At 33.8% G+C, this 22,179-nt stretch overlaps 1 protein-coding gene across 1 annotated transcript in view; it reads left to right on the forward strand.

The window, feature by feature from the left end:
- The window catches only part of LOC150108637 (protein YIPF1), a 69,676-nt gene extending 52,610 nt beyond the window's left edge, over positions 1-17,066 (forward strand). Inside the window, exons 7-9 of the mRNA XM_090416096.1 lie at positions 572-691; positions 4,015-4,077; positions 16,620-17,066. Of these exons, the coding sequence (XP_090272222.1) occupies positions 572-691; positions 4,015-4,077; positions 16,620-16,859 (423 nt within the window). The 3' untranslated portion in view covers positions 16,860-17,066. The remainder of the gene's footprint in view (positions 1-571; positions 692-4,014; positions 4,078-16,619) is intronic.
- Positions 17,067-22,179: the final 5,113 nt, after the last annotated feature.

The raw sequence follows: 22,179 nt of genomic DNA on the forward strand, positions 1-22,179 counted from the left end.
CACCTTACCTCAGTCCTGAAGATATATTCAGGTGCAAACTTTGTTTGCTTGCACTTGGATAAAGGATTAAACTAAATTTATTATACCAAAAATATTAAAATCACTCAGAGAATGAGTGCTTTAATATTTTTGGATAAGAAAATCTCTAAAATATAGATAGATTTATTTTAGAAGGCCTAGGATCCAGTATTTTGTAGTTATGTTATTTTATTTAAAGTGTATATTTTTTTGAATTGGGTCTTGAGTCAGTGATTTTCCGGATTCTAAAAGAAACAGTTAAGTCATTGCAGCAGTCAGAATTGAACTTTTGTGTAAATACTAAACACTTGGAGTATAAAAATCTTTCTTTATAGAGATGAAATAAAAAAAATCTTTATAGAAACAATCTCATAACAAATAGCAAAGGAATTGTTTATCTCCTGGAGTAGTCCTGGAGTAGAAGGTTGGATTTCCTATAAAATAGTATTGTTGCTTTTTGATATTTGACAGAGCTTGTTATTATTTATGACAAGTAAATTTCTATAGGGAGAGTTGACTTTACCTAATGTGTGCTAACTTTATTATTTTTTAGATTCTTTGGGCAATTCAAATTGAATGGCTTCAGTGGATGCTTGTTATTATAGGGGCTGTTCTGTCAGGATCTGTTTTGCTGCATACATTTTGGCCTGTTTTAAAGGAAGAGAAGAAAAAGGTATCTATATATTTAGATGGTTCATGTGGAACATTTGAGATTGAACTCTCTGAACAGCAATTAACATAGAATTTATATATTGAAGATATCTAGTAAATCATCTTACCAATTCTGTGTCCAAAAAATATTATGAAATTCTTTGCTCTTCACACATTAATTTTTATTTTTTCACTGTGATTACACTTCACTTCTTTTCTTAACATTTAATATATAAGTTGTCATTTATAATTTCAATTTTGAATGAAATTATAAATGAATGCGTTTCAGTTAAATTTCAAAGCATAAAACCATGTGTAGTTTCTCAGTTATTTACAAAACATGGAATGGTGATAATCCCAATACTTAATACATTAATTATGATTTGGAACTTTGCCCCTGAATTTGTCAACATGCATTGTTAACAACTGTTTCTTTGACTAAGATGGAGGTGAAATGTCAAATATGTTTCCATGGCAATAATAGATTCTGCTTCTTAATGATGAAATGGTTATTTTTGACCACAAGAACTATAGGAAAGATAGACTTCTATTTGGGTTTGTAGGTCAGATTTATTTCAAACTGAGATATACCAACTAGTTTCACCTTCTTTTTCCTGATTTTTAGACTTCTAGAAATCAGGAAAAAGGAACACATAAGAGACGTAAACAATAATAGAGAAGACAAATCGGGGTTAGCCTTTCATTTCTCTAGGACAAACCATACCATAGAATGGGGCAAAAGCTCCATGCCCTACTTAGAGGAGGATTTCCGCTCCCGAATGATAAAAGAAGCCACAACAGTTATTTGTTCATAACAAAACAAAACCTAAATAGAAACCAAGGATTAATTCTGCCCGAGATCTCGAAGACCCTCATTAGATCTTTAAACTTGCTAGAATTAAATTTTGCTACAAATTATAGAACGTTCCTACATAACAAGTGAGATCATACACGCTCTATGCATGTGATATACGCATTCTTCTGTTTTTTGTAAAAATGCAATTATATTTGGTTCATTTACAGTTTTAGCGTTTAAGTGGTCTTGCATCTATATATCTTTTACCTTGATGAAGCCAACAGCTATAGTTGGCAAAACTAGTTGGTATAACTCAGTTTGAAATAAATCTGACCTACAAACCCAAATAGAAGTCTATCTTTTCTATAGATTCTGCTTCTATCTGCAAGGTGATAGTGCATGGAAAAGATATCATCAGTAAATGTTACTTAATGTTATTATTATTATTTGTTGATTTAAGGGTTGGAGGAAATGCCTTTCCTAGTGCCAGTCCGAAGGTCAAAGTGGCAACCTTACTACCAGACGTACCTGATTTTGGCTGATAATCACGAAGGAAATTATATTACTGAAGTCTCCAAAGAAATTTCATTGGACAGCTCTTTGGATAAAGACCCAGGACTGGATAATGGCTGCTAAAAACTGATAAATGTAAAAATCAGAAATATAGCACACATTAAAAGAACTAGATGGAACTAAAGAAGGCAAAAGTTGATTTAACAATAATCACTGAAACAAACAAAAAAAAATTAATAGGAACAAAAAAATCAGAACATTATATACAAATATATTGTAGGGTTGGAAGAGAAGAGATAGCTAAAGCAGGAAAGAAAATATACAAAAATCATAACTATTGGAGTTAAAGTTTATTAAAAACAAGAATAAAAACAAAAAAGAGGACATCTAGCAATTATAGGAGCTGACTTATAAGACACTGACTTATAGAAATAAGGTGAGTCTGGTTCCATCGTATAAAGTCTTGATTAGGCTACATATGGAATACCATGCACAGATTTGGTAATTTGGTTTTCAGAAGGATGAAGGATATTGAGTATTAAGAAAGGTTGAGAAGATACAAATTAAATAGTCTAGTGAATACAAGGAGGGTGATATATTAGAGATGTATTAAGTTGTACGGTGTAATGTTGAAGAGGTCTTTCCATAGAATGGTGAGAGATGGGGGGGGGGTAGCGAGAACAAGAGGTCATCCCTGGAAACTGTATAAGGAGGATGTGAGCAAAGGAATGAGAAGCTGGTTTTGTGCATGAAGAGTGGTGAATTCATTGCCTGAAAATGTGTTGTCTGAAAGAATGTGAATGTATTCAAAGTACAGTATGATGAACTGTGTGTATAACAGAGGGACCACCCACAATGAATCTTTGACTCCATGGAGGTCTGAGCATAATAATAAACAAAACATTAAGGCCAGCAATAATCACCAAAAAGCAGACTAAGAATAAATAATATTTTATCAAAACCAATATTACATAGCATAGTGAAGCATGAACAGTAATAGAGAGAGTAGAAAAGAATCACTGCAACAGAAATGAAATATATGAGAGGAATAGCAAGTTATTCAAAACTGGGTAAAAAGAGAAATGAAAAAACTAAACCAAAAACACCAATAACAGAAGCAATAGAAAAATATAGAACCAAATTGAAAAAGCATGTAGAACAAATGGCGTATGTTAAAATATGCAGGAAGATGAACTACAAACCAAAGGATTGAAAAAACAGAGGCAAACCTATGAAATTCTGGTCTGAGACTGAAACAGGCTACCTAGCCTAAATTCATGCAATGAGGAAGAAGAAGAATCTTTACCTTTATAAAGTTATGCATTACATATATGCCTTTTATTATATATTGGGTTGGTTCAACTGAAGTCACATTTTGTTATTTTTGCCTTTTGCTTTTTGTTTATTTTTGATTGTTTATTAATCTACTACATGTGAACCTTAGTTGAGTACAGTATAAAAAAAAAAATAAATAAATTATAATTGAAAAAAAAAAAAAAAGATTTGTTATGAATTAAACTAGAACTTCAATGTATGCATGCATATATATATATACTAGGAGGGCACCACCTACTCCCCCCCCACCCCCCAAGTTCCGGGCTGGTAGGCCGGTTCTTCTTGAATTCTGATGACTCGAATTTTGAAGACTTGAAAGAGGTTCCTATGGTGCCCCCCCCCCAAGTTTTGGACTGGTAGGCCGGTTCAACTTGAATTCAATTCTGATGACTCGAATTTGAAGACTCGACACTCAGGGTAGCCCCTGAGTTTCAAAATGTTTCAAATAACTTGACAGAAAACGTGACACAAAAACGTTACAAAAAAGGCTTATCATTTTATATTATAGAGTAGATATATGAGGCATCAAAAGCAGTGGTACAGTAAGTAATGTAAAAATAAATGTTTTTATTGTTATGGTCTTACATTACTTACTACACTGGAAAGCTGCTATATTGAAGTTCTGGTTTCTCTAATTTTGGATATCTTTTGTCACAGTATGTTTTTCATAAAATACAGCTTAATATTTTGTTATTTTTCAGGTTGCTGTTATTATATTAGTGCTTGTGATTTTGTTTCATACACTGCTTGCAGTTGGTTTTGTAGTAAGTATTCTTAAATATTTAAAATAAAGTCAGTCAAATAGAAAGTAAGAAAAAAATAAGTAGCATGGTACAGTAGTTTTTTCCAAAATTAAATTGAACTTGCACTTGATGATGGAGTTACTATTTTGAACTCTCCAGGAGGAAAACTTAATGATGTGACTAGTGCAATCAAGAAAGAAGAATTTTTTTTTTAAAAAAATTGTAGTATTCAAAGGGAGAAATCATTTAAGTAGTGATAAATACAATCTGAGAGAGGATATAAAAGGAATGCTGGAAGAAGTGAGAAAGAAGAGTGAGCAAGTGAATATTGTTAGTCCTTTACTGGATTAAGAAGGAGAGTTTCAATATCAAATGAAGCACACAAGCTGTGTAAAAGAAATGAGTGTGAGTTTGATGGCAGAAAAGACTTATATAAGAGGGATGGCTTGCACTTGAATGGATTTGGCATCAGTATCCTAAAATTATTTATTGGAATGAGACCTAATGCAGATTGCTAGGAAAATCATCATATAATTTTAGCAGGAGACTTAAATGCAAGAATTGGAAACACAAAAATTAATAATAATATAGGAATACATGGAGAACACACTCTAAACAGAAATAGTAAAAAATTGATTGACTTTGTAGTTTATAATAACCTAAAAATAATGAATTCCTTCTATAAACATAAAGACATACATAAATATACTTAGGCAGCAAGAGGATGGAAATCAATATTAGATTACTTTATATTAAATGAAAAGACATCAAAATTTTCATTAGATGTTAGAGTTCACAGAGGATATGAAATAAGCAGTAACCACTTCCTTGTTAAAATAAAATTAAGATTACCACCTAAATGGCTACAAGTAACAAGAACAGAAAGAAAAATTGAAACATTTGTTTATAAAACTAGACTATTGAATGACACAAATGTACAATGGCTATATGAACAAAGAATTAACCAGTATCTAGATAAAATAAAATGAAGAAACAAAATGAAGAAATAGAAATAGAATGGCTTAATATAAAAGCGATACTAAAGGCAGCAGCAAATGAAAGCTTAGGAAAGACCAAAAAATTCAATAAAAGAAAAAAACTGAAGATCTGGGATGATACAATCAAAGAAATAATCAAAAAGAAAAAAGAAGCCTATCACAAATGGTTAAGCAGTAAAAGATTAGAAGATGAAATAGAATATAAAAGAATAAGAGCCATAGCTAAAAGAGAAGTCAGAAAAAGACAAAAAAAGAGAATCATGGAATAAATTTGTTTCTAATTTAGAACATGATTTATATAAAATAAGACCCAATGTATATAAGATTTTGAAACACCTACCAAAGAAAACATAAAATTAAACACTGAATTGAAATTAGAAGAATTTCTAAATTACTACACAGAACTGTGGACAGACAAATATTTTAAAAAAGACAACTGGCAAACAATTAACGAAAATGAAAAGGAAATAACTGAAGAAGAATTAGAAATCAGCCTGAAAGAAACAAGAAACGGAAAATCACCTGGAGAAGATAAGCTAGGTTTAGAACTATATAAATACGCAGGAACAAGATTCAAAGGAAGACTCTTATTATTTTTAAATAAAATTTACTCAACTGGTATCCCCCCAATAGAATGGAAAAAAGCAATTGTGATTCCTATCTTTAAGAAAGGTAATAGAGATGACCCTAAAAACTATAGAGGTATCAGTATACTAAATTCATGTTACAAAATATACAGCAGAATCTTAAATAACAAACTAATGAAATATTCTGAAAACTTTATTCTAGAGGTACAAAATGGATTTAGAAAAGGACGATCATGTATAGACCCAGCCTTCTGCCTAAAATTAATAATAGAGAAAAGAAGAGAATATAATTTAGAAACACATATTGCATTTATTGACTTTGAAAAAGCATTTGACAAAGTTAAAAGAAACATATTATTTAACATATTAAAAGAAAGACAAATACCAAATAATATCCTAAAAGCTGTCACAAGTATATATGAAAATAATCAAATACAAATAAGATTAAATCATGAGCTATCATATACAAGAGAGATAAACCAAGGGGTCTGACAGGGATGTCCCCTCTCAGCAACTCTTTTTAATATCTTCTTAAATGAAATAATAATAAAATGGAGTAAAAATTTACATCAAGGAATTAAACTTTCACCTACAGTTAACTTAAACACTCTCCTCTTTGCAGACGACCAAGTAATAATTACAAATTCTGAAGATAACTTACAGAAAGCTATTTTAAATCTAAATGAGATTTCCAAAGATTATGGTATGATAATATCAACGGAAAAATCAAAAACTATGGCCTTTAAAGGACAAGATCCAGCAAGAACTAAAATAGTATTAGATAACAAGATCTTAGAACAGGTGAATTCATTTAACTACCTAGGATGTATGATCACTTATGAAAATGAAAAAGATATAAACATAAAAATTGCAAAATATTTAAAAATAACAGGAGTAATTAACTCTATATTTAAACCAAACCTAGTTCAAAAACAAACCAGGCTAAAAGTATACAATACATTAGCCCTACCGGTCTTAATGTATGGAAGCGAAATCTGGACAATAAAACAAAAAGACAAACAAAGATTAACAACAGCAGAAATGAAGTTTATGAGAAAAACTGCAAAGTATACCCTATTTGATCACAAAAGAAACGAAGATATTATGAAAGAATTAAACCAAGAACCAGTAATTGAAAAAATTAAAAAATATAAACATAGATGGATGGAACACATTCAAAGAATGAAAACAGAAAGATTACCAAAACAAGCCTTAAAGTACAAGCCATTAGGAAAAAGAAAACCAGGACGTCCTCTTAATCGATTCAACAATGACTTCTAAGGCCGGAACAGGCCATACTAGGCCTAAATCCTTGATACGTATGATGATGATGATGATGTAAGTTCATCTAAGTAATGCAGACATGGTAATGATATGAATGTTAGTGAGTATGTTATAAATCTGATGAAGGGGTGGATATGTATGCTTTGAGTTTAAACTTTTTTCTCTGTGGAGATGGGAAAGAGAAAGTTGCCAAACTATCTTCAAATGCTAGCATACAGAAAAGGCAGCGGGTAACTTTTGTTTATGCATAAATACCAGGAACATTTAGGAACAAAGGAATTAAATTTGTTGCATTGATGAATACAGTGTGGCCTAAGCTTGTTGCCATTAATGAAACCTGGGCTTTCAGAGTCGGATGATAGTTACTGGAATATTAGGAAGGACAAAAGAGATTGTGGGTGGGGGAGGATACTCCTAATGATATCAGATGATTTAAGGAAAGTTCCATGTACCACTGAGTTTGAAGTATCTGGTATGAGGTGGACGCTAACAGAGTTAAAATGTGTGATAGGATGTTGCTATAGACTTGGCAGTTCATTTGCTGGAGATGATGAAATGCCTCATCGAATTACCCTGATCAGTACTGAATTAATAATCATAATGGGTGATTTAAATTATTATCATCATTATTATTATATAGATATTTACATGGAGTCAGAAGACTCATCATGGACAATCCATTTATTCATACACTAGCCATCATTCATACCTATTGTACCTCTCCTTAAATTCATTCACTGGTCGATTGGTAGAGCCTCTGCTACTAATGGCTCATGCAAAAAGTTATGCAAGTTTGAGCACAGTTAGTAGTTGGAAGGGATCAATCGTTCGATGCTGTTGGCACACTCTCCCTTGATGAGTCTTTGGACTCCCTGGAGGTATCAAATAATAATAATTACGAAAATGATGCACCCGTCAAATAAGTCATCTTGTGCTCTTAGAGAATATAGAGACAAATGCAAGAATGCGAAACACTGTGTAAAACTAGCTAAACAAAAGTCATGGGAGGACTTTGGCAAGAATATAGAAAATAAATATCAAGAAGGTAGCAAAATATTCTGGAGGTTGTTGAAGAAGCTTAGGAATGGAGGAAAGAGTGCTGTAAAAGGAGTTAGAGATGATAAAGGTGACATGAAAACAGGAAAAAAAGATATCCTTGAAGTATGGAGTAATTACTTTGAAAAACATCTAAATGAAACAAGCAGTGATGACAGCATAGTGGTAAAAAACACTGACCAGGCATGCAGTCAGGAATACATATCCATATTTGAAATAGAAAAGGGCCATCAAAGGCTTGAAATGTGGAGAGGCAGCAGGAGTAGATGATATTCGACCAGAAATGCTGAAGTATGGTGGTATAAGAGTCGTACAGTGGCTGCACTGCATAGTTCAGAAAGCCTGGACAGAGGGACGAATTCCCGATGATTGGAGTAAAGCTCTCATAGTACCCATATATAAAAGGGAAATAAAACTGCATGTGAGAATTACAGAGGTATTTCCCTACTGAGTGTTCCTGGCAAGATCTATGCAAGTATACTTGAGAAACGGTTGAGAGGAATTGTGGAAGAAAAGCTTGGTGAAGAACAGGCTGGATTCAGGCCAAATAGCGGCTGTCAGGATCAGATCTTCACTTTACGACAAATAGTCGAGAAAGCATGGGAATATAACAAAGATCTGTATTTAAGTTTTGTCGATCTGGAAAAGGCATATGACAAGGTGCCAAGAGAGAAGCTATTCAATACGCTTCAGTTATATGGTGTCAATGGGGCATTATATCAAGCAATACTTAGTCTTTATTTGAGTTGTAAGTCAGCAGTTAGAATTGAAGGAAGTACAGGAAGATGGTTTAATGTTAAATCTGGTGTGAGACAAGGATGTACATTATCCCCTCTGTTATTCATTATCTATATGGATCACATTATGAAGGAAAGTGGTATTAAAACATGATATCAAAATTGAAGATGTTAACGTCAGCTCTTTGCTTCATGCGGATGATGTTATACTTCTAAATAAATCCGCTACAAGTCTGCAAGATTCTCTGACTAAATTGAATAGCTGTTGTAATAGATATGGTATGAAGGTCAGCAATAAAAAGACAAAGACAATGAAAATAGGCAGAATCATTGAAAATGTCAACTGTGTTGTGAATGGAGAATCTGTGGAACAAGTAAAACATTTCAGCTATTTAGGCACGATTTTTACTGAAGATGGTAAATTAAATATAGAAATAGACAACAGAATCAACAAAGCTGGTATGGTAGGCAGTCAATTGAATAAATTCATATGGAATAAGAGAGAAATTAGTCGGAACACTAAATTTACAAGACAGTGTTCAAACCAGTTTTAACTTATGGATCTGAGAGCTGGATTAGAAGTAAAACACTTAACCAAAGACTAGAGACCACAGATATGAGAGTCCTGAGAAAGATTAGAGGCATGAACAGATGGCATCAATGGCAATATCATATTAAAAACAAGGATATTAGGAAAGAACTTGACATTGTCAGCATCCAGGAATGCATTAGCAGAGCTAATCTCAGGTGGTATGGTCACTTAAACAGAATGGGCGAGGAAAAACAAGTGTTCTCTGCTAGGTTGGCAGGAAAATGAACCAGAGGAAGACCAAGATATAGGTGGATTGATACGGTACAAAGTGCCTTAGACAATAGAAATATAAGATCTGATAATGTTGGAGTATTGACAAGTAACAGACTGATTTGGAGGAAAATTGTAGATAGGAAGTTAGTAATGATGTAATTTTTTTCATGTAGTACTATCATATCCTGTAAACCCCTTGAGGGTACATAGCAGGAATTTGATGATGATGATGATAATGAAGCACCCACTACCACCTCTGGCAACCCATTCACCACCATCCAAGTAAAAAACCTATTCCTAACTCCCTTGATAACCACACTCTTACACAACTTCTGCTGATAATCCTTTGTTCTCTCCCTTCTTGCTGTGTGCTGAAAAAAATCTTCAATGTCAACCCTATAAAACCCCCTTTCCTAACTTAATGCTTCTATCATGTATCCTATTTTTTTGTCTATCAACTAATTTTTGAAGCCTAGAGACCATCAGTCTATTCTTATCGGAGCATTCCACAGACCTGCTGCAATCTTTGTCACTCATCTCTGGATCTTCTCCACAGATTCCAAGGGTCCAGATCTGTACACAGTAATCTAAAAGTGGCCTTATATAGGGGAAGAAGAATAACCTCTTTATCCCTGCTTGTTAGGATGTTCTGATGTAATCAGATGTGTTGTTTTAGTTACCTTTGCAGTATGCCCTCTAGACTTCAACTCCTTGTCCACATTCACACCCAAGTCCCTGGCCTTATCAGTTTCCTGCAGTTCACTTTCATCAGTATAGTGCACAGCTTCTGATCTTTTACTAAAGTGCATCACCTTACACTTGGCCATGTTAAGCTGGCAGCCATTTGCCTAAACTGCTAGTTTGTTTAATCTTCCTTCAAGAACCCTGCATCACTTTCGTTTACCATCGTTCTTCTCACATCAGGAAATATTCAGCAAACAGCTGAATATGATATTTCCTGTCAAATCATTTCCTATATCATTGATATACAGCATAAACAACAGAGGACCGAACACTAACCCCTGTAGTATGCCACTAGTCTCTTGCCTTCTTCTGGACTCAACCCCTTCATAAACCACTCTTTGATATCTGTCCATCAGTCATCCTCTAATCCAAATGACCAGATTCATATTCATCCCCATTTGCTCCAATTTATGCAATAGAGTTCTATGTAGAATCTTGTCAAAGGCTTTTGCAAAGTCTAGAAATATCACCGAGTAGATATTTTGCTTATCCAACTCCAATTTCACTTGATTATAAAAAGTAAACAAATTATTAAGGCAAGGCTTACCTTTTACAAAATATGTTATCCCCTAATAGAGTATCATATTCTTATCCACCCAGTTCTGAATTCTGTCTTTCACCAATTATAGGTCAATCAGCAATGGTAACCACCATTGCCAATAATTGGTGGGACTATTTTATCCTCTTTCCACCCCATTGGCACCTTCCCACTACTGAGACTTAAACGGCTTAGTCAGATGAGCTGATAATTTCCTTGCACATTCTTGTAATACTCAGGCCGATATGCCATCTAATCCCATGGCTGTGTTCGTATTGAGGTTCTGCAATATTTTAAGCACTTCCATTTCTTCACCTCTATTCTTCTATCAGTCGATGTCACTACCTAGATGGTGCACTCCTGTAAAATGCTCAGTCAGTAATTCAACTCTTTGGTTTGGTTCTGTTACCTCCCCACTATCGGTACTTTTTAAAGTCATCCTTCTATAGTCATTCCTCCTTTTACTTGCCATGTGGCAAAAGAATTCCTTAGGGGTTTCTTTTGGCCTCATCAGCTAGCTTTCTCTCATAATTAGACTTGGCCTTCTTTACCATACTGGTCACCTTTCTTGCTGCACCTTATACTGCTCATGGGCATGCTAATCACCTTTTTTCTTTTAAATCCCTCCACAACTTTTTTGTGTGCAAATCCTGCTTAATGAAACTATTCATCCATTTAACTCTTACCTGATTTATCCTTCTGACTACTAGATATACATTCAGATACTGCTTTCTTCCAACACCCCTTGACTACCTCCCATGCACCAACATCCCTCTCCTCTAAATTCTTATGCCATTGCTCTTCTGAAAGCTGTCTCCTCAGCTTGCCATAATCACATGCTTTATAGTTCCACATATATCCCTTCTTAACCCTTTCAGGACCAGAAGGACTTATGAAGTAATACAAAGTTTTTAGGTATTAAAATGACCTTATTAGGTATCTACTTAACATAAAACATCATCATTATATATATATATATATATAGGAAAAAATTGTAGGTTTTATAGAATTTCATGGGACACATGTCCCAATGGACGTAAAGGATTGCAAATAAATTAAAATTACTAACATTTATGTATTGGATTCAACTACATTTTACTAAACATAACAGTACATAAATCAACAAAAACAACAATGGACGTAAAAAAGATAAACACTATAATCGTAAATAAATAAAAAATTATCGACGTATACTTCACAACCTAAGCCTTCAGTGGCTTTTGTAAGCTTCGGCACTACTGATTCGCCTAACCTATGTTAGTTTCTGATGATTTTTTTCCTGTGTACAGATCGAATTCAAACAAATAGCCCGTTTTAGCATCAGTTCTGCACCACATTTTGAAACCCCATCTTATAGGTTTATTTCTGATATACTGTTTCATAATATTGTGCCCCTTGAATTTTATCATATGCTCATCAATGGATTATGTTTTGGTGTTATTCATCGCTTTTTGTAAAGAACTGTTCAGATGATCCATTACAGGCCTGATTTTATCATAGTTAGCGCTATTTCAATCTAGTTGGTTTTCATTGTTGCAAACGTGTAAGTTTTTGCAGATATTTTCAAACCTATTTCTAGGCATTACATTTGCAATGTAGAGAACGCCCATATCTGGATCAGTAGACCAGTAATCTCAATAATGGCAAAACATGTTAACCCATCACCGAATTCATACCAAGATAGGCTTTCATTTCATTATCATCGACTGTGTATTGTGTTCCATTCTGCTCAGCATACCGTATAGATTCAACTCTTATTTTTCTAACTAAATCTTCGAAGTTAGTAGTCAAAAAAAAAATTTCAATGGGCTCCAATAATGAATCTTCATCTCTGTCTCCTCAAATCTGAACTTCTCCGAAGATATAATCAACATCAGGAAAGCTATTTGGTAGGTATGTATTTTTTTTCCATATGAATGTAGGGCCACTTTCTTGCAGTCTATTTTCTGTTTCAGGTTCTGTTGCTGATAATTCCAATGTGTGTTTTGCCGGGTCTTCGATTTCAACCATAGAAAACCCCTGCATCCACATCTGTGTTATAAATATCCAGTCTTCCTCATCGAGTTCTAGTGCATCTTCATCATCGCTATTTTCTGCTCCTAAACACTGCATTATCTTTCAGTTCAAACTGCTTACACCCTTTTCTCGACATGTCTGTAATAATAAAAAGACAAATAAAATACAAAAGTAGGTAAAATAAATAAAAAAAAAAACACCTATTACAATGAGTAATTTACTTGTAAAATGCGTCCCTTTACATCCACAGGGATATATTATTTCAAAATTTTATTGAAAAACATAATACTATTATTTACTTACCATCAAATGAAAATATTACACCATAAACATATAACAAACAATATTCTATGCAGAAACACTTATGAAAAGTTCTGAATACGCTGTGCTCTGAATGTATGATTTGCCGCGAAACTTTCTTTTGACAGGTGGTGCCAACATAGGGTTTCGAGTAATAAAATTATCAAAAATACGTTCCAGATTACACATTTGCTGGAAAAAAATATTGACATTTTGGTTTACGTACACAATCAAGATTTTATGTCAGGACACATATGTCCCATGGTCGTGAAAGGGTTTATAGAAAATTCTGCATGTCTGGCAATCTCCAGGACATGACCACTTTTCCAAGCACAGGCAGCATAGCTAGATTGGTTAGCATTAAGTTCTCTGATGCAATGATCAGATCCAGCACTCTTGAACCTCGTCTCTCCTCTGCTACATGTTGCCTCAGGTAATTATTTCTCAGCAGCTGTATAAATTCCATTTCCTTCCCTGCCTGTGAACATTCCTCTTCCCAATGTATGTTCCCATAGTTGAAATCCCACATAATTACTCTACCTGTAGTCATCATACTAATTTGTGAGTGCATGTCATCTACATTCTCTCATAGACCTCACCCCCTGGATTATAATAGCAGCCAGTTACATATTTAGTCCTGTTGGCCTCTATCTGACACCAGATAGCCACAAATGAACTGTCCTCTGTATCCCATTCCCCCCCCCCCCCGATATACTTCTACTCTTTTTGGCTTTAATTTCTCTGTTATCATTAGCAAAACCCCTCTCTCATCCTGTTCTTTCTGTCCTCTCTGAAGTCACTATATTCCTTGCATTCTATTCCTATTACATATCATCCTTGGTCAGTCACATCTCACTAATGCTTATTACCTTTGGCCACATGTGCTAACCAATGTCATAAACTCCTCAACCTTATTTTGAATACTTCTGGCATTAGTATACACAAATTCCAATCCCCTTCATCCCATAATCTCCTGCAACTAAAGTTAATCTGGGGTGCTACAGTTTTCATCATGTGATCACTCTATCACTTCTAGGTTGCCTGGACTCACGCTCACCTGCATCCCCCCCCCTAAATATTATAGTTTCCTTGACTTTGTACTTCCAAACTCTCACTGAAAACAGCACTGATCAAGACTCCTGACACCAAATCCATTCTGATGCCAGCCACCCACTTTATACAAATCCTTCCTTCCATCAAACTCACTCCACACCATTCCTCGTGCACAGTCTGCACACTGACTCATTTGGAATAATAGCTCTCTGCCTCAGCTTGCCTCCATCATATCATGGCAACAGACTCACTACTTTTATTTTCTCACTCTTCTTTTTTGCATGCACTAGCAAGTCTTTTGTGTCTTCTTACACTATACACTTGTCACCTGCTAAATAATTTGTATTAGCCAAAATAAACATCTCTATCACCTTATCTATTTTACATTATCTAAGCTTTATTGGGAAGCTGAGAAAACTCATGAAAAGGTTGAAGGAGATTAAATGAACATTAATGTATAAGGATAAGAAAATTATTTGGCCTCTTTACAAGTCTTGCTACTATGTGCAGGTTTGTTTTTCTAAGTTCCAAGGGGATAAAGAAACCCTTGCAACGAAGAGTTACAAAGAAAACAATTGGGTTTATGGAATATTGAATAATTTTCATTATATTGAAGATGGGAAGAGGACAAGGGTCATTTATGTGCAGTTAAGAAAGGGGTTAGAGCTAGATTTTTCTCTTCCAGAGCAGTGAGCAGAACAGATTACCTATTGAAGTTGTTAGTACATCTAGTGTGAGTGAGTTTCAGAAAAGGCAAGACAGTCAGTGTATAACGAGTCCATGACTCTTTGAAGATCTCTGATAATAATGATGATAATATATTTGTGATGGGATGAATTTAATTACTATACATCCACAGATGCAAGACACTTCTGCACATGTCAAAAGAAGGCAAATCCATTCTGATATTAGGGTAATGAATGCGTTTCATGGGATGAGTGTTTATTATTGTATGCTGGAAAATTAGCTTTTCTTTTATGAAAATTCTAGTTCTTAAAGTGGTAACTATTTTGCTTGTACAACAGTTGGAAAATTTATGTATAAAACACATGACTTCGCATGTTGATGGAATTCATGCATCCTTTATTTCTTTTTCCCCTTCAGCATGAATTGATTATTCTTGGCACAAAGCCAAGGTCAGTTCTACGAAGTGTGGGTGTACTATACACATATAATAAAGCTGTATACCTTTTAATAGATTTATGTATTTCATTATGATTAATTTCTTTATGTATCCTCAAGGGGATGAGGTGCTCAGGTTACTATGACAGCACTGCATGATTACATATTTGTATACTACATAATGTATATGATTTATATATTTTTTAGTTTAAAAAAATCTTATTTAATCAGTATGATTTAATATAGGTTTCCCCATAAAGGATGCAGTTGATAATTTCAGCAATGCTATTTTCATTTTTTTTAAATATTTCATTGCTCATTTCTTATCAAGTTTATTACAGCAGTTATTTAATTTAGTTAGGGAATCCTGCAGACGTATACTGCATTTATGTAAGAGTATAACATCTTATATGCCAATTTTGATTTCAGGTCTAATGCCACTCTTTTATAACGATTAACTGTAGATGACAAATAACAGTGAAGATAATGTCTCACACATGATTTGATATCAAATCATTTTCTGTACCTCCTTCCATTCAAACAGCTGACTTAAGATCTCAAATATAAATTATGTATTGCTCAATATAATTGCCCATTTACATCATATAAGATGTACATCAAATACCTGTTTTGCTAACCTTTTCCATTCTGTTAAGTGGCCATTCCCCCCGCCCCTCTCTGAAATTAGCTCTGCTTACACATTCCTGAATGCTAACAATGCCATTCCTTATTGTTGTTAGCATTCAGGAATGCTAACAATGCCATTCTCGTCCTTATTTTTTTCCCCTCTCATCCCCTTTCTTTTCTTGTGATCTTATCAATGTTATCTAGAGAACTGATAATATTTGATGTTTTGAAGTAAAAATTTAAAAACAAATTACAAATTTTTATTCTCACTTTTCTATAAGTGAAAAATGGTTACACTTCTGGTGAGTTTGATTTTTTTTTATTTTACTAGTACTAAAAGAAACAGACCTAGAATGCACCTTTCAACTCTGTTATGCTTGAGTGTTTGTTCAGTAACAGTTGTGCAAACATAACATGGAATAAAGTGTTATTAATTTAGATTCCACATCAGAAACAGGAATTTATAAGCACTGGTTACTCTGTATGGTTTTGTTTGGATTGTCTGCTTTGAAAACTGCATTATTATATAAGTAGTAATGCATTCAAACTGGTTAATAATACTATAAAAAAAAATAACTGTTCTTGAGGAAATATTCTTAATTTATAGGAAATTCTGTAAAAATAATGCTTAGCGTTTCATTAATTTATATAGTTCTTTCAACATAATGAACACCTTTTCCTATTAAATTATTTCAGGCATATTTTTTCCGACCCAGTTATGATGAAAACAGCACGTCCTCTGTTTCTACTCCTGTATCTAATTTGGTTACAGCAGCAACACATGCTTCAAAGAATGATAGCTTACTAAAAGAATCACTTTCCATCAACAAGAATGAAACAAGCAAGGGTGAAAATTTAAAATTATTAGAAATTAAAATGGCAGGTCAGAAACCAAAAATTTTAACTTCCATTCCAATTACTTCTGTAAAGCAGTAGGATTTTTTTTATATTGCAATCTATTTTGTGTACATCATCTGTTTCTAACTTGTAGAATGACTGAATTTTTAAACGATTCTGCAAATGAATAGAAGATACCACAAAACATTTTTGAGTTACTTTCATTTTGTTATTTATGATTTTAAAACAAAAGTGCTGGAATGTACAGCAAAATATAAAATAAATAACAGAGTAGTCCAAGTAAAAGTTTTCTTTAATGTTATTTGTTATTATATAAAATTTGTTATTCTAGTAGCAAGGCTTATACATTGGTTAGACATAACTGGTAATTAGTTTACGGAATTAGCAACGCAAATGAAGTATATTAATTAAAGGTAACTTTAATGAATCACTTCTATATTTCGGCAGCGTCACATTGCCATCTTCAGGAACATAAAGATATGGTATGTGCACGCAGGCACTAACACAAAGCAAATGAGGAAGAAAGCAAGAAACTAATATTGTTCCTAAAGTCCTAATGGTGCCCTCTTGCGGGCTAATTTGGTAGTCTTGGCTGTTGGGCTGAAGTTCTCATAATGTAAGTCTCCCAAATTTGGGGTAGTTTCATGCACCCAAATTTGTTGAGGTTAGGAACGTTTTTTAGAGCTGCTGAAGATTCTTTGAATAATCTTTCGTATTTAAACTTGCTGCGATGAATTATTTTTGTTTTCTTCCAACGAATTTTATGGTAGGTATCTAAAGCATGGTCTGCTAGCCCAAAGTGGCTGTACTGGTGAAACCGGATGTAGTCTTTGTGTTCTGAAATCCTGATATTAGTTGTTCTGCCTGTTTGGCCAAAGTAGGACAATTTGCAGCTGCAAGGGACCTGGTATACACCAGGTAGGTCTAGGGGAAGTGGTTGGTCTTTGGTAGCGCGGATAAGGGATGCCAACTTTTTATATGGTCTGTAACAGGAAGTAAGGTCATATTTTTTGAGGATATTGGTTATTTTCTGAGAGGTGCCCTGGATGTAGGGCTAGCAGACCATGCCTTAGATACCTACCATAAAATTCGTTGGAAGAAAACAAAAATAATTCATCGCAGCAAGTTTAAATACGAAAGATTATTCAAAGAATCTTCAGCAGCTCTAAAAAACGTTCCTAACCTCAACAAATTTGGGTGCATGAAACTACCCCAAATTTGGGAGACTTACATTATGAGAACTTCAGCCCAACAGCCAAGACTACCAAATTAGCCCGCAAGAGGGCACCATTAGGACTTTAGGAACAATATTAGTTTCTTGCTTTCTTCCTCATTTGCTTTGTGTTAGTGCCTGCGTGCACATACCATATCTTTATGTTCCTGAAGATGGCATTGTGACGTTGCCGAAATATAGAAGTGATTCATTAAAGTTACCTTTAATTAATATACTTCATTTGCGTTGCTAATTCTGTAAACTAATTACCAGTTATAAAATTTGTTATATTGTCATACTTGAAAATTGTTTTTCAGGTGAAAGCATTTTCACTGAGAGAGCTGGCATATAATTTTAAATGAATGGAAAAAATTCATTAATGAAAATAAATAGAAATGACAAAATCTTACTACTCCTCAATAGAGTCACAGAACTTGGTTAAATGTCATTAATAAGTATAAAAAATTAATGCAGTAAAAACATTGTTACACAGTACAGGCTTCTGATTTGTGTAAGTGCATGTTTTTGGGAGCAAAACTAAGTTGAAACGGAATCAGTAGAAGCTATAATACTATTTTTTCAATAACTATTTAGCACATGTTAAGAAAACTACAATTTATTAAATATTCCTGTATATTTTGCTCAATGCAATTTGAGAATCATTTATGGAGAAAGCAGAAGAATTGACTACATTTAAAATATGAATAAAAGAACAAGTCATACAGCATGTAGCTCACATGTCTGGGGTGCAACCGTGTGAGGGGGAAAAAGTTCCCTGTAATTTGAATAGTGTTTCAGGGAAATAGTTATGGTTATGTAATTTTTTTTAAAAATTATAAACAGTTTTGATTGCAATTTCTTTCCAAAACTTAGGCATACAGTCTATTCAATTCAGATTATATTGCTGGTGTAGGGTTTTGCATGATTCAAGAAATAGACAATCAAAATCAAATTTAAACCTGTTGTTGAGTAATGTCTTTGAATTTTTGTGAACTCTGTTTTTAGTGTCGATGACACGAGAAGCAAGGCCTCAACCTTCTGATTCCAGAAATTCATATTTTAAATGCTGTAGCCAGTTCTTTCTTTCCTCCTGAATGATGTTCATGTTACATTGAGCAAAATATGAGTATTTAATAAATTCTGTTTTTTCCTTTACATGTTTGAAACAGTTATTTAAAAAGTAGTATTGTGTCTGCCATGCATATCCCCGTTAAATGACTGGTAACTGATTCTTATGGTGAAGATTACTGGAAATTTGTCAGAAATGTTGGGAAATAGTCCTGAACATTTTGACTTGATTTATAGAAGTTTTCTTTCCTCAGCCAGTCATGATTGAGGAAAAAAAATTATAAATTATTAACAAAGCTGATTTAAATTATAAACAAAGATTAATTTAAATTAAATTATATAAACTCAAATTATAAACAAAGTTAATTCATAAGTTTGAAATGTTAGAACAAAGAACTTGTTGGTTTGTTCAACCACCATCTAGCTCTGTCCGTGACATGCGAGGGTGGTCTGAAAAGTTCGACCATAGATGGCAACACTATCGGCAATATTTTTTTTTCTAAGTTGGTACATCTGTCTAAGCATCCATGTGAAATTGCAAGTCATTCTATCAAGTGGTTTGTTTTATACAGCTGTCTGAAGCAAAAGTGTTGTTCTTATCCCCTGAAATGGATAAAATTGAGTATCGTGCGGTTATAAAATTCTTTGTAAAAGAAGGTTTAACACCAAAAGAAATTCATTCAAAGTTAATAAAAGTTTATGGGCATTCTTCACCTTCATTTTCGACAATTAAGAAATGTGCTGTCGAGTTTAAATGGGACCATACCAGCCTTGAAGATGGTCCACATGAAGGACGTCCAAAAAGTGTAACAACACCAGAAATCATTGATCAAGTCCACGATATGGTATTGTATGACTGGCAAGTCAAAGTGCATGAAATTGCTGAGGCTATAGGCATTTCAAAAGAACGTGTAGGATATATTTTGCATGAAGAATTGCATATGAAAAAGCTTTGTGCAAAATGGGTGCTCCGCTTGCTCACAGCAGATCAAAAATGCACTTGCATGAAAATCTGAACAGTGCTTGGAGCGTTTTAACAAGAATAAAACTGATTTTGTATGTCAATTTATTACTGTGGATAAGACTTGGATTCACCATTATCCACTAGAATCCAAACAGCAGTCAAAACAGTGGAATGAAGCTGGTTGTTTAGTGCCAAAGAAGACAAAATCGGTTCCATCAGCAGGAAAGGTCATGGCATTGGTGTTTTGGGATGCTAAAGGCATTTTGTTTATTAATTATCTTGAAAAGGGTAAAACAGTAACCGGGAAATATTATTCTGATCTTTTAACCAGACTAGACGAAAAAATTTGTGAGAAAAGACGCAGTTTGCAGAAGAAAAAAATCATCTTTTATCAGAACAATGCACCTGCCAACAAAAGTGTTTTGGCAATGGAAAATTAAGGGATCTGCAGTATGAATTGTTGGAACATCCACCCTATTCCCCGATTTGGTTCCCTCTGACTTCTATCTATTCCCAAAACTAAAACTCTTCTTCGTTGGTCAGCATTTTTCTTTGAATCAAAAGGCGATTGCAGCTGTAGAGGGGTAATTTGCGGATCTCACTGAGAACCACTGCAGGGATGGGATAATGGCCCTGGAGCATCGCTGGAATAAATGTATTAGTCTTAAGGAGATTATATTGAAAAATAAAAATAATTTTGAAATTATAAATTCGTTTTTTCATTGTTAGAACTTTTCCGAGAACTTTTCAGACCACCCTCGTACAGGCTATAAATTTAACTAACCGACCTCTCACCAATGATGAGTTAAGTGTATTATCAAAAGATCCAGATTTTGCATTAACACCTCATTGATCACCTTATACTTCATGATAGGGGCAGAAAAAGGTATCAAAGGCTTACTTACAGATGAAGCTAATAAACCATGCTTTGATGTTGCACAGATTTTTTATAAAGTCAAACCTCTTCTCCCCATTCTAAATATTTTGTTATTTGAATTATAAGTTATCTGTTCCATATGCCAAAATACTAACATTGTTATAACAAACGCTAACAATCGAAATGCAACTGTTATGATGGATACCACTGACTATAATCGCAAACTTAATGTTTTACTACGAGATAGATCTACTTACACTATAATCGGCAGAGTTCCTATTCAAAGCAACTGAACAAATTAAATAAATTATTAGATTAGATGTACTCCTTAAATGCAAATGCTACTGAAAAGTTATGAATTAGTTTGTTTCTTACATATTAATGGCCTACCTAAAGTGCACACAGTTATTCATTACATCTGATGATTCATTTAATATGATCTACTTATTATTTGGCATAATATCTCTGAGATCTTTGAAACTTCACTGGCGAAACCACCTATCAAATCAAAAATAGTTTTGACTTCAAAGAAAAAAAATTAAATCTTTCTCTTCAAGAGTGTAAAATAATCGTTTATTTGGATGGTTTCTCTATTTACAAACATACCACTCCAAGAAACTACAATTTTTACAAGGAGATTTCCCTGATGACATTGTTAAATTATCAAAGGCATCTCTGAACGTTTGTCAAAAATTTTGAAGAAATACAAACCTGCTGATACCAATAAACCAAATTCACAATTTGTTACCTTCTCCAAAAGACAAACTCTCACCACTGATGCTACCTGGGGTATACGAAGTGCCATGTTCTTGTAACTTGTCTTACTATGGACAAACAAGAAGATCTGTAAATAAACGCTTCTTCGAACATCAAGACCAAATCCTTCTCATCAAACCTCACAAATCTGGTCTTGCGCAACATGGAGTTGAAAATGCCAACCACAGGATCCAATGGCAACACACTAAGCTACTACATCAATCCATATATATATATATATATATATATATATATAAACATGAACATTTGTATAAAGAAAGTGCTGAAGCCTTGCAGCACAAACCCAGTCTTAACTATAACGACCGCCTCGCTATCCTGAAAGTCTGGGAAATTGTTATCCTCAACCGTATAAAATAAATTTATCAGTTATATTTTAATTTAATTACAGCCCAATAGTAATTAATCCTTATACATGCGACCATATACATAGAGGAATTCTAATGTAATCATGAGCACTAATGTGTTTTTTTTTTAAAGTAATTCCTATTGTTTAATAACT

This window comes from Typopeltis vanoorti, chromosome 3 (genome assembly GCF_054136105.1).
Source record: "Typopeltis vanoorti isolate ZY-2024b chromosome 3, IOZ_Tvanoo_1.0, whole genome shotgun sequence".
Lineage (NCBI taxonomy): Eukaryota > Metazoa > Arthropoda > Arachnida > Uropygi > Thelyphonidae > Typopeltis > Typopeltis vanoorti.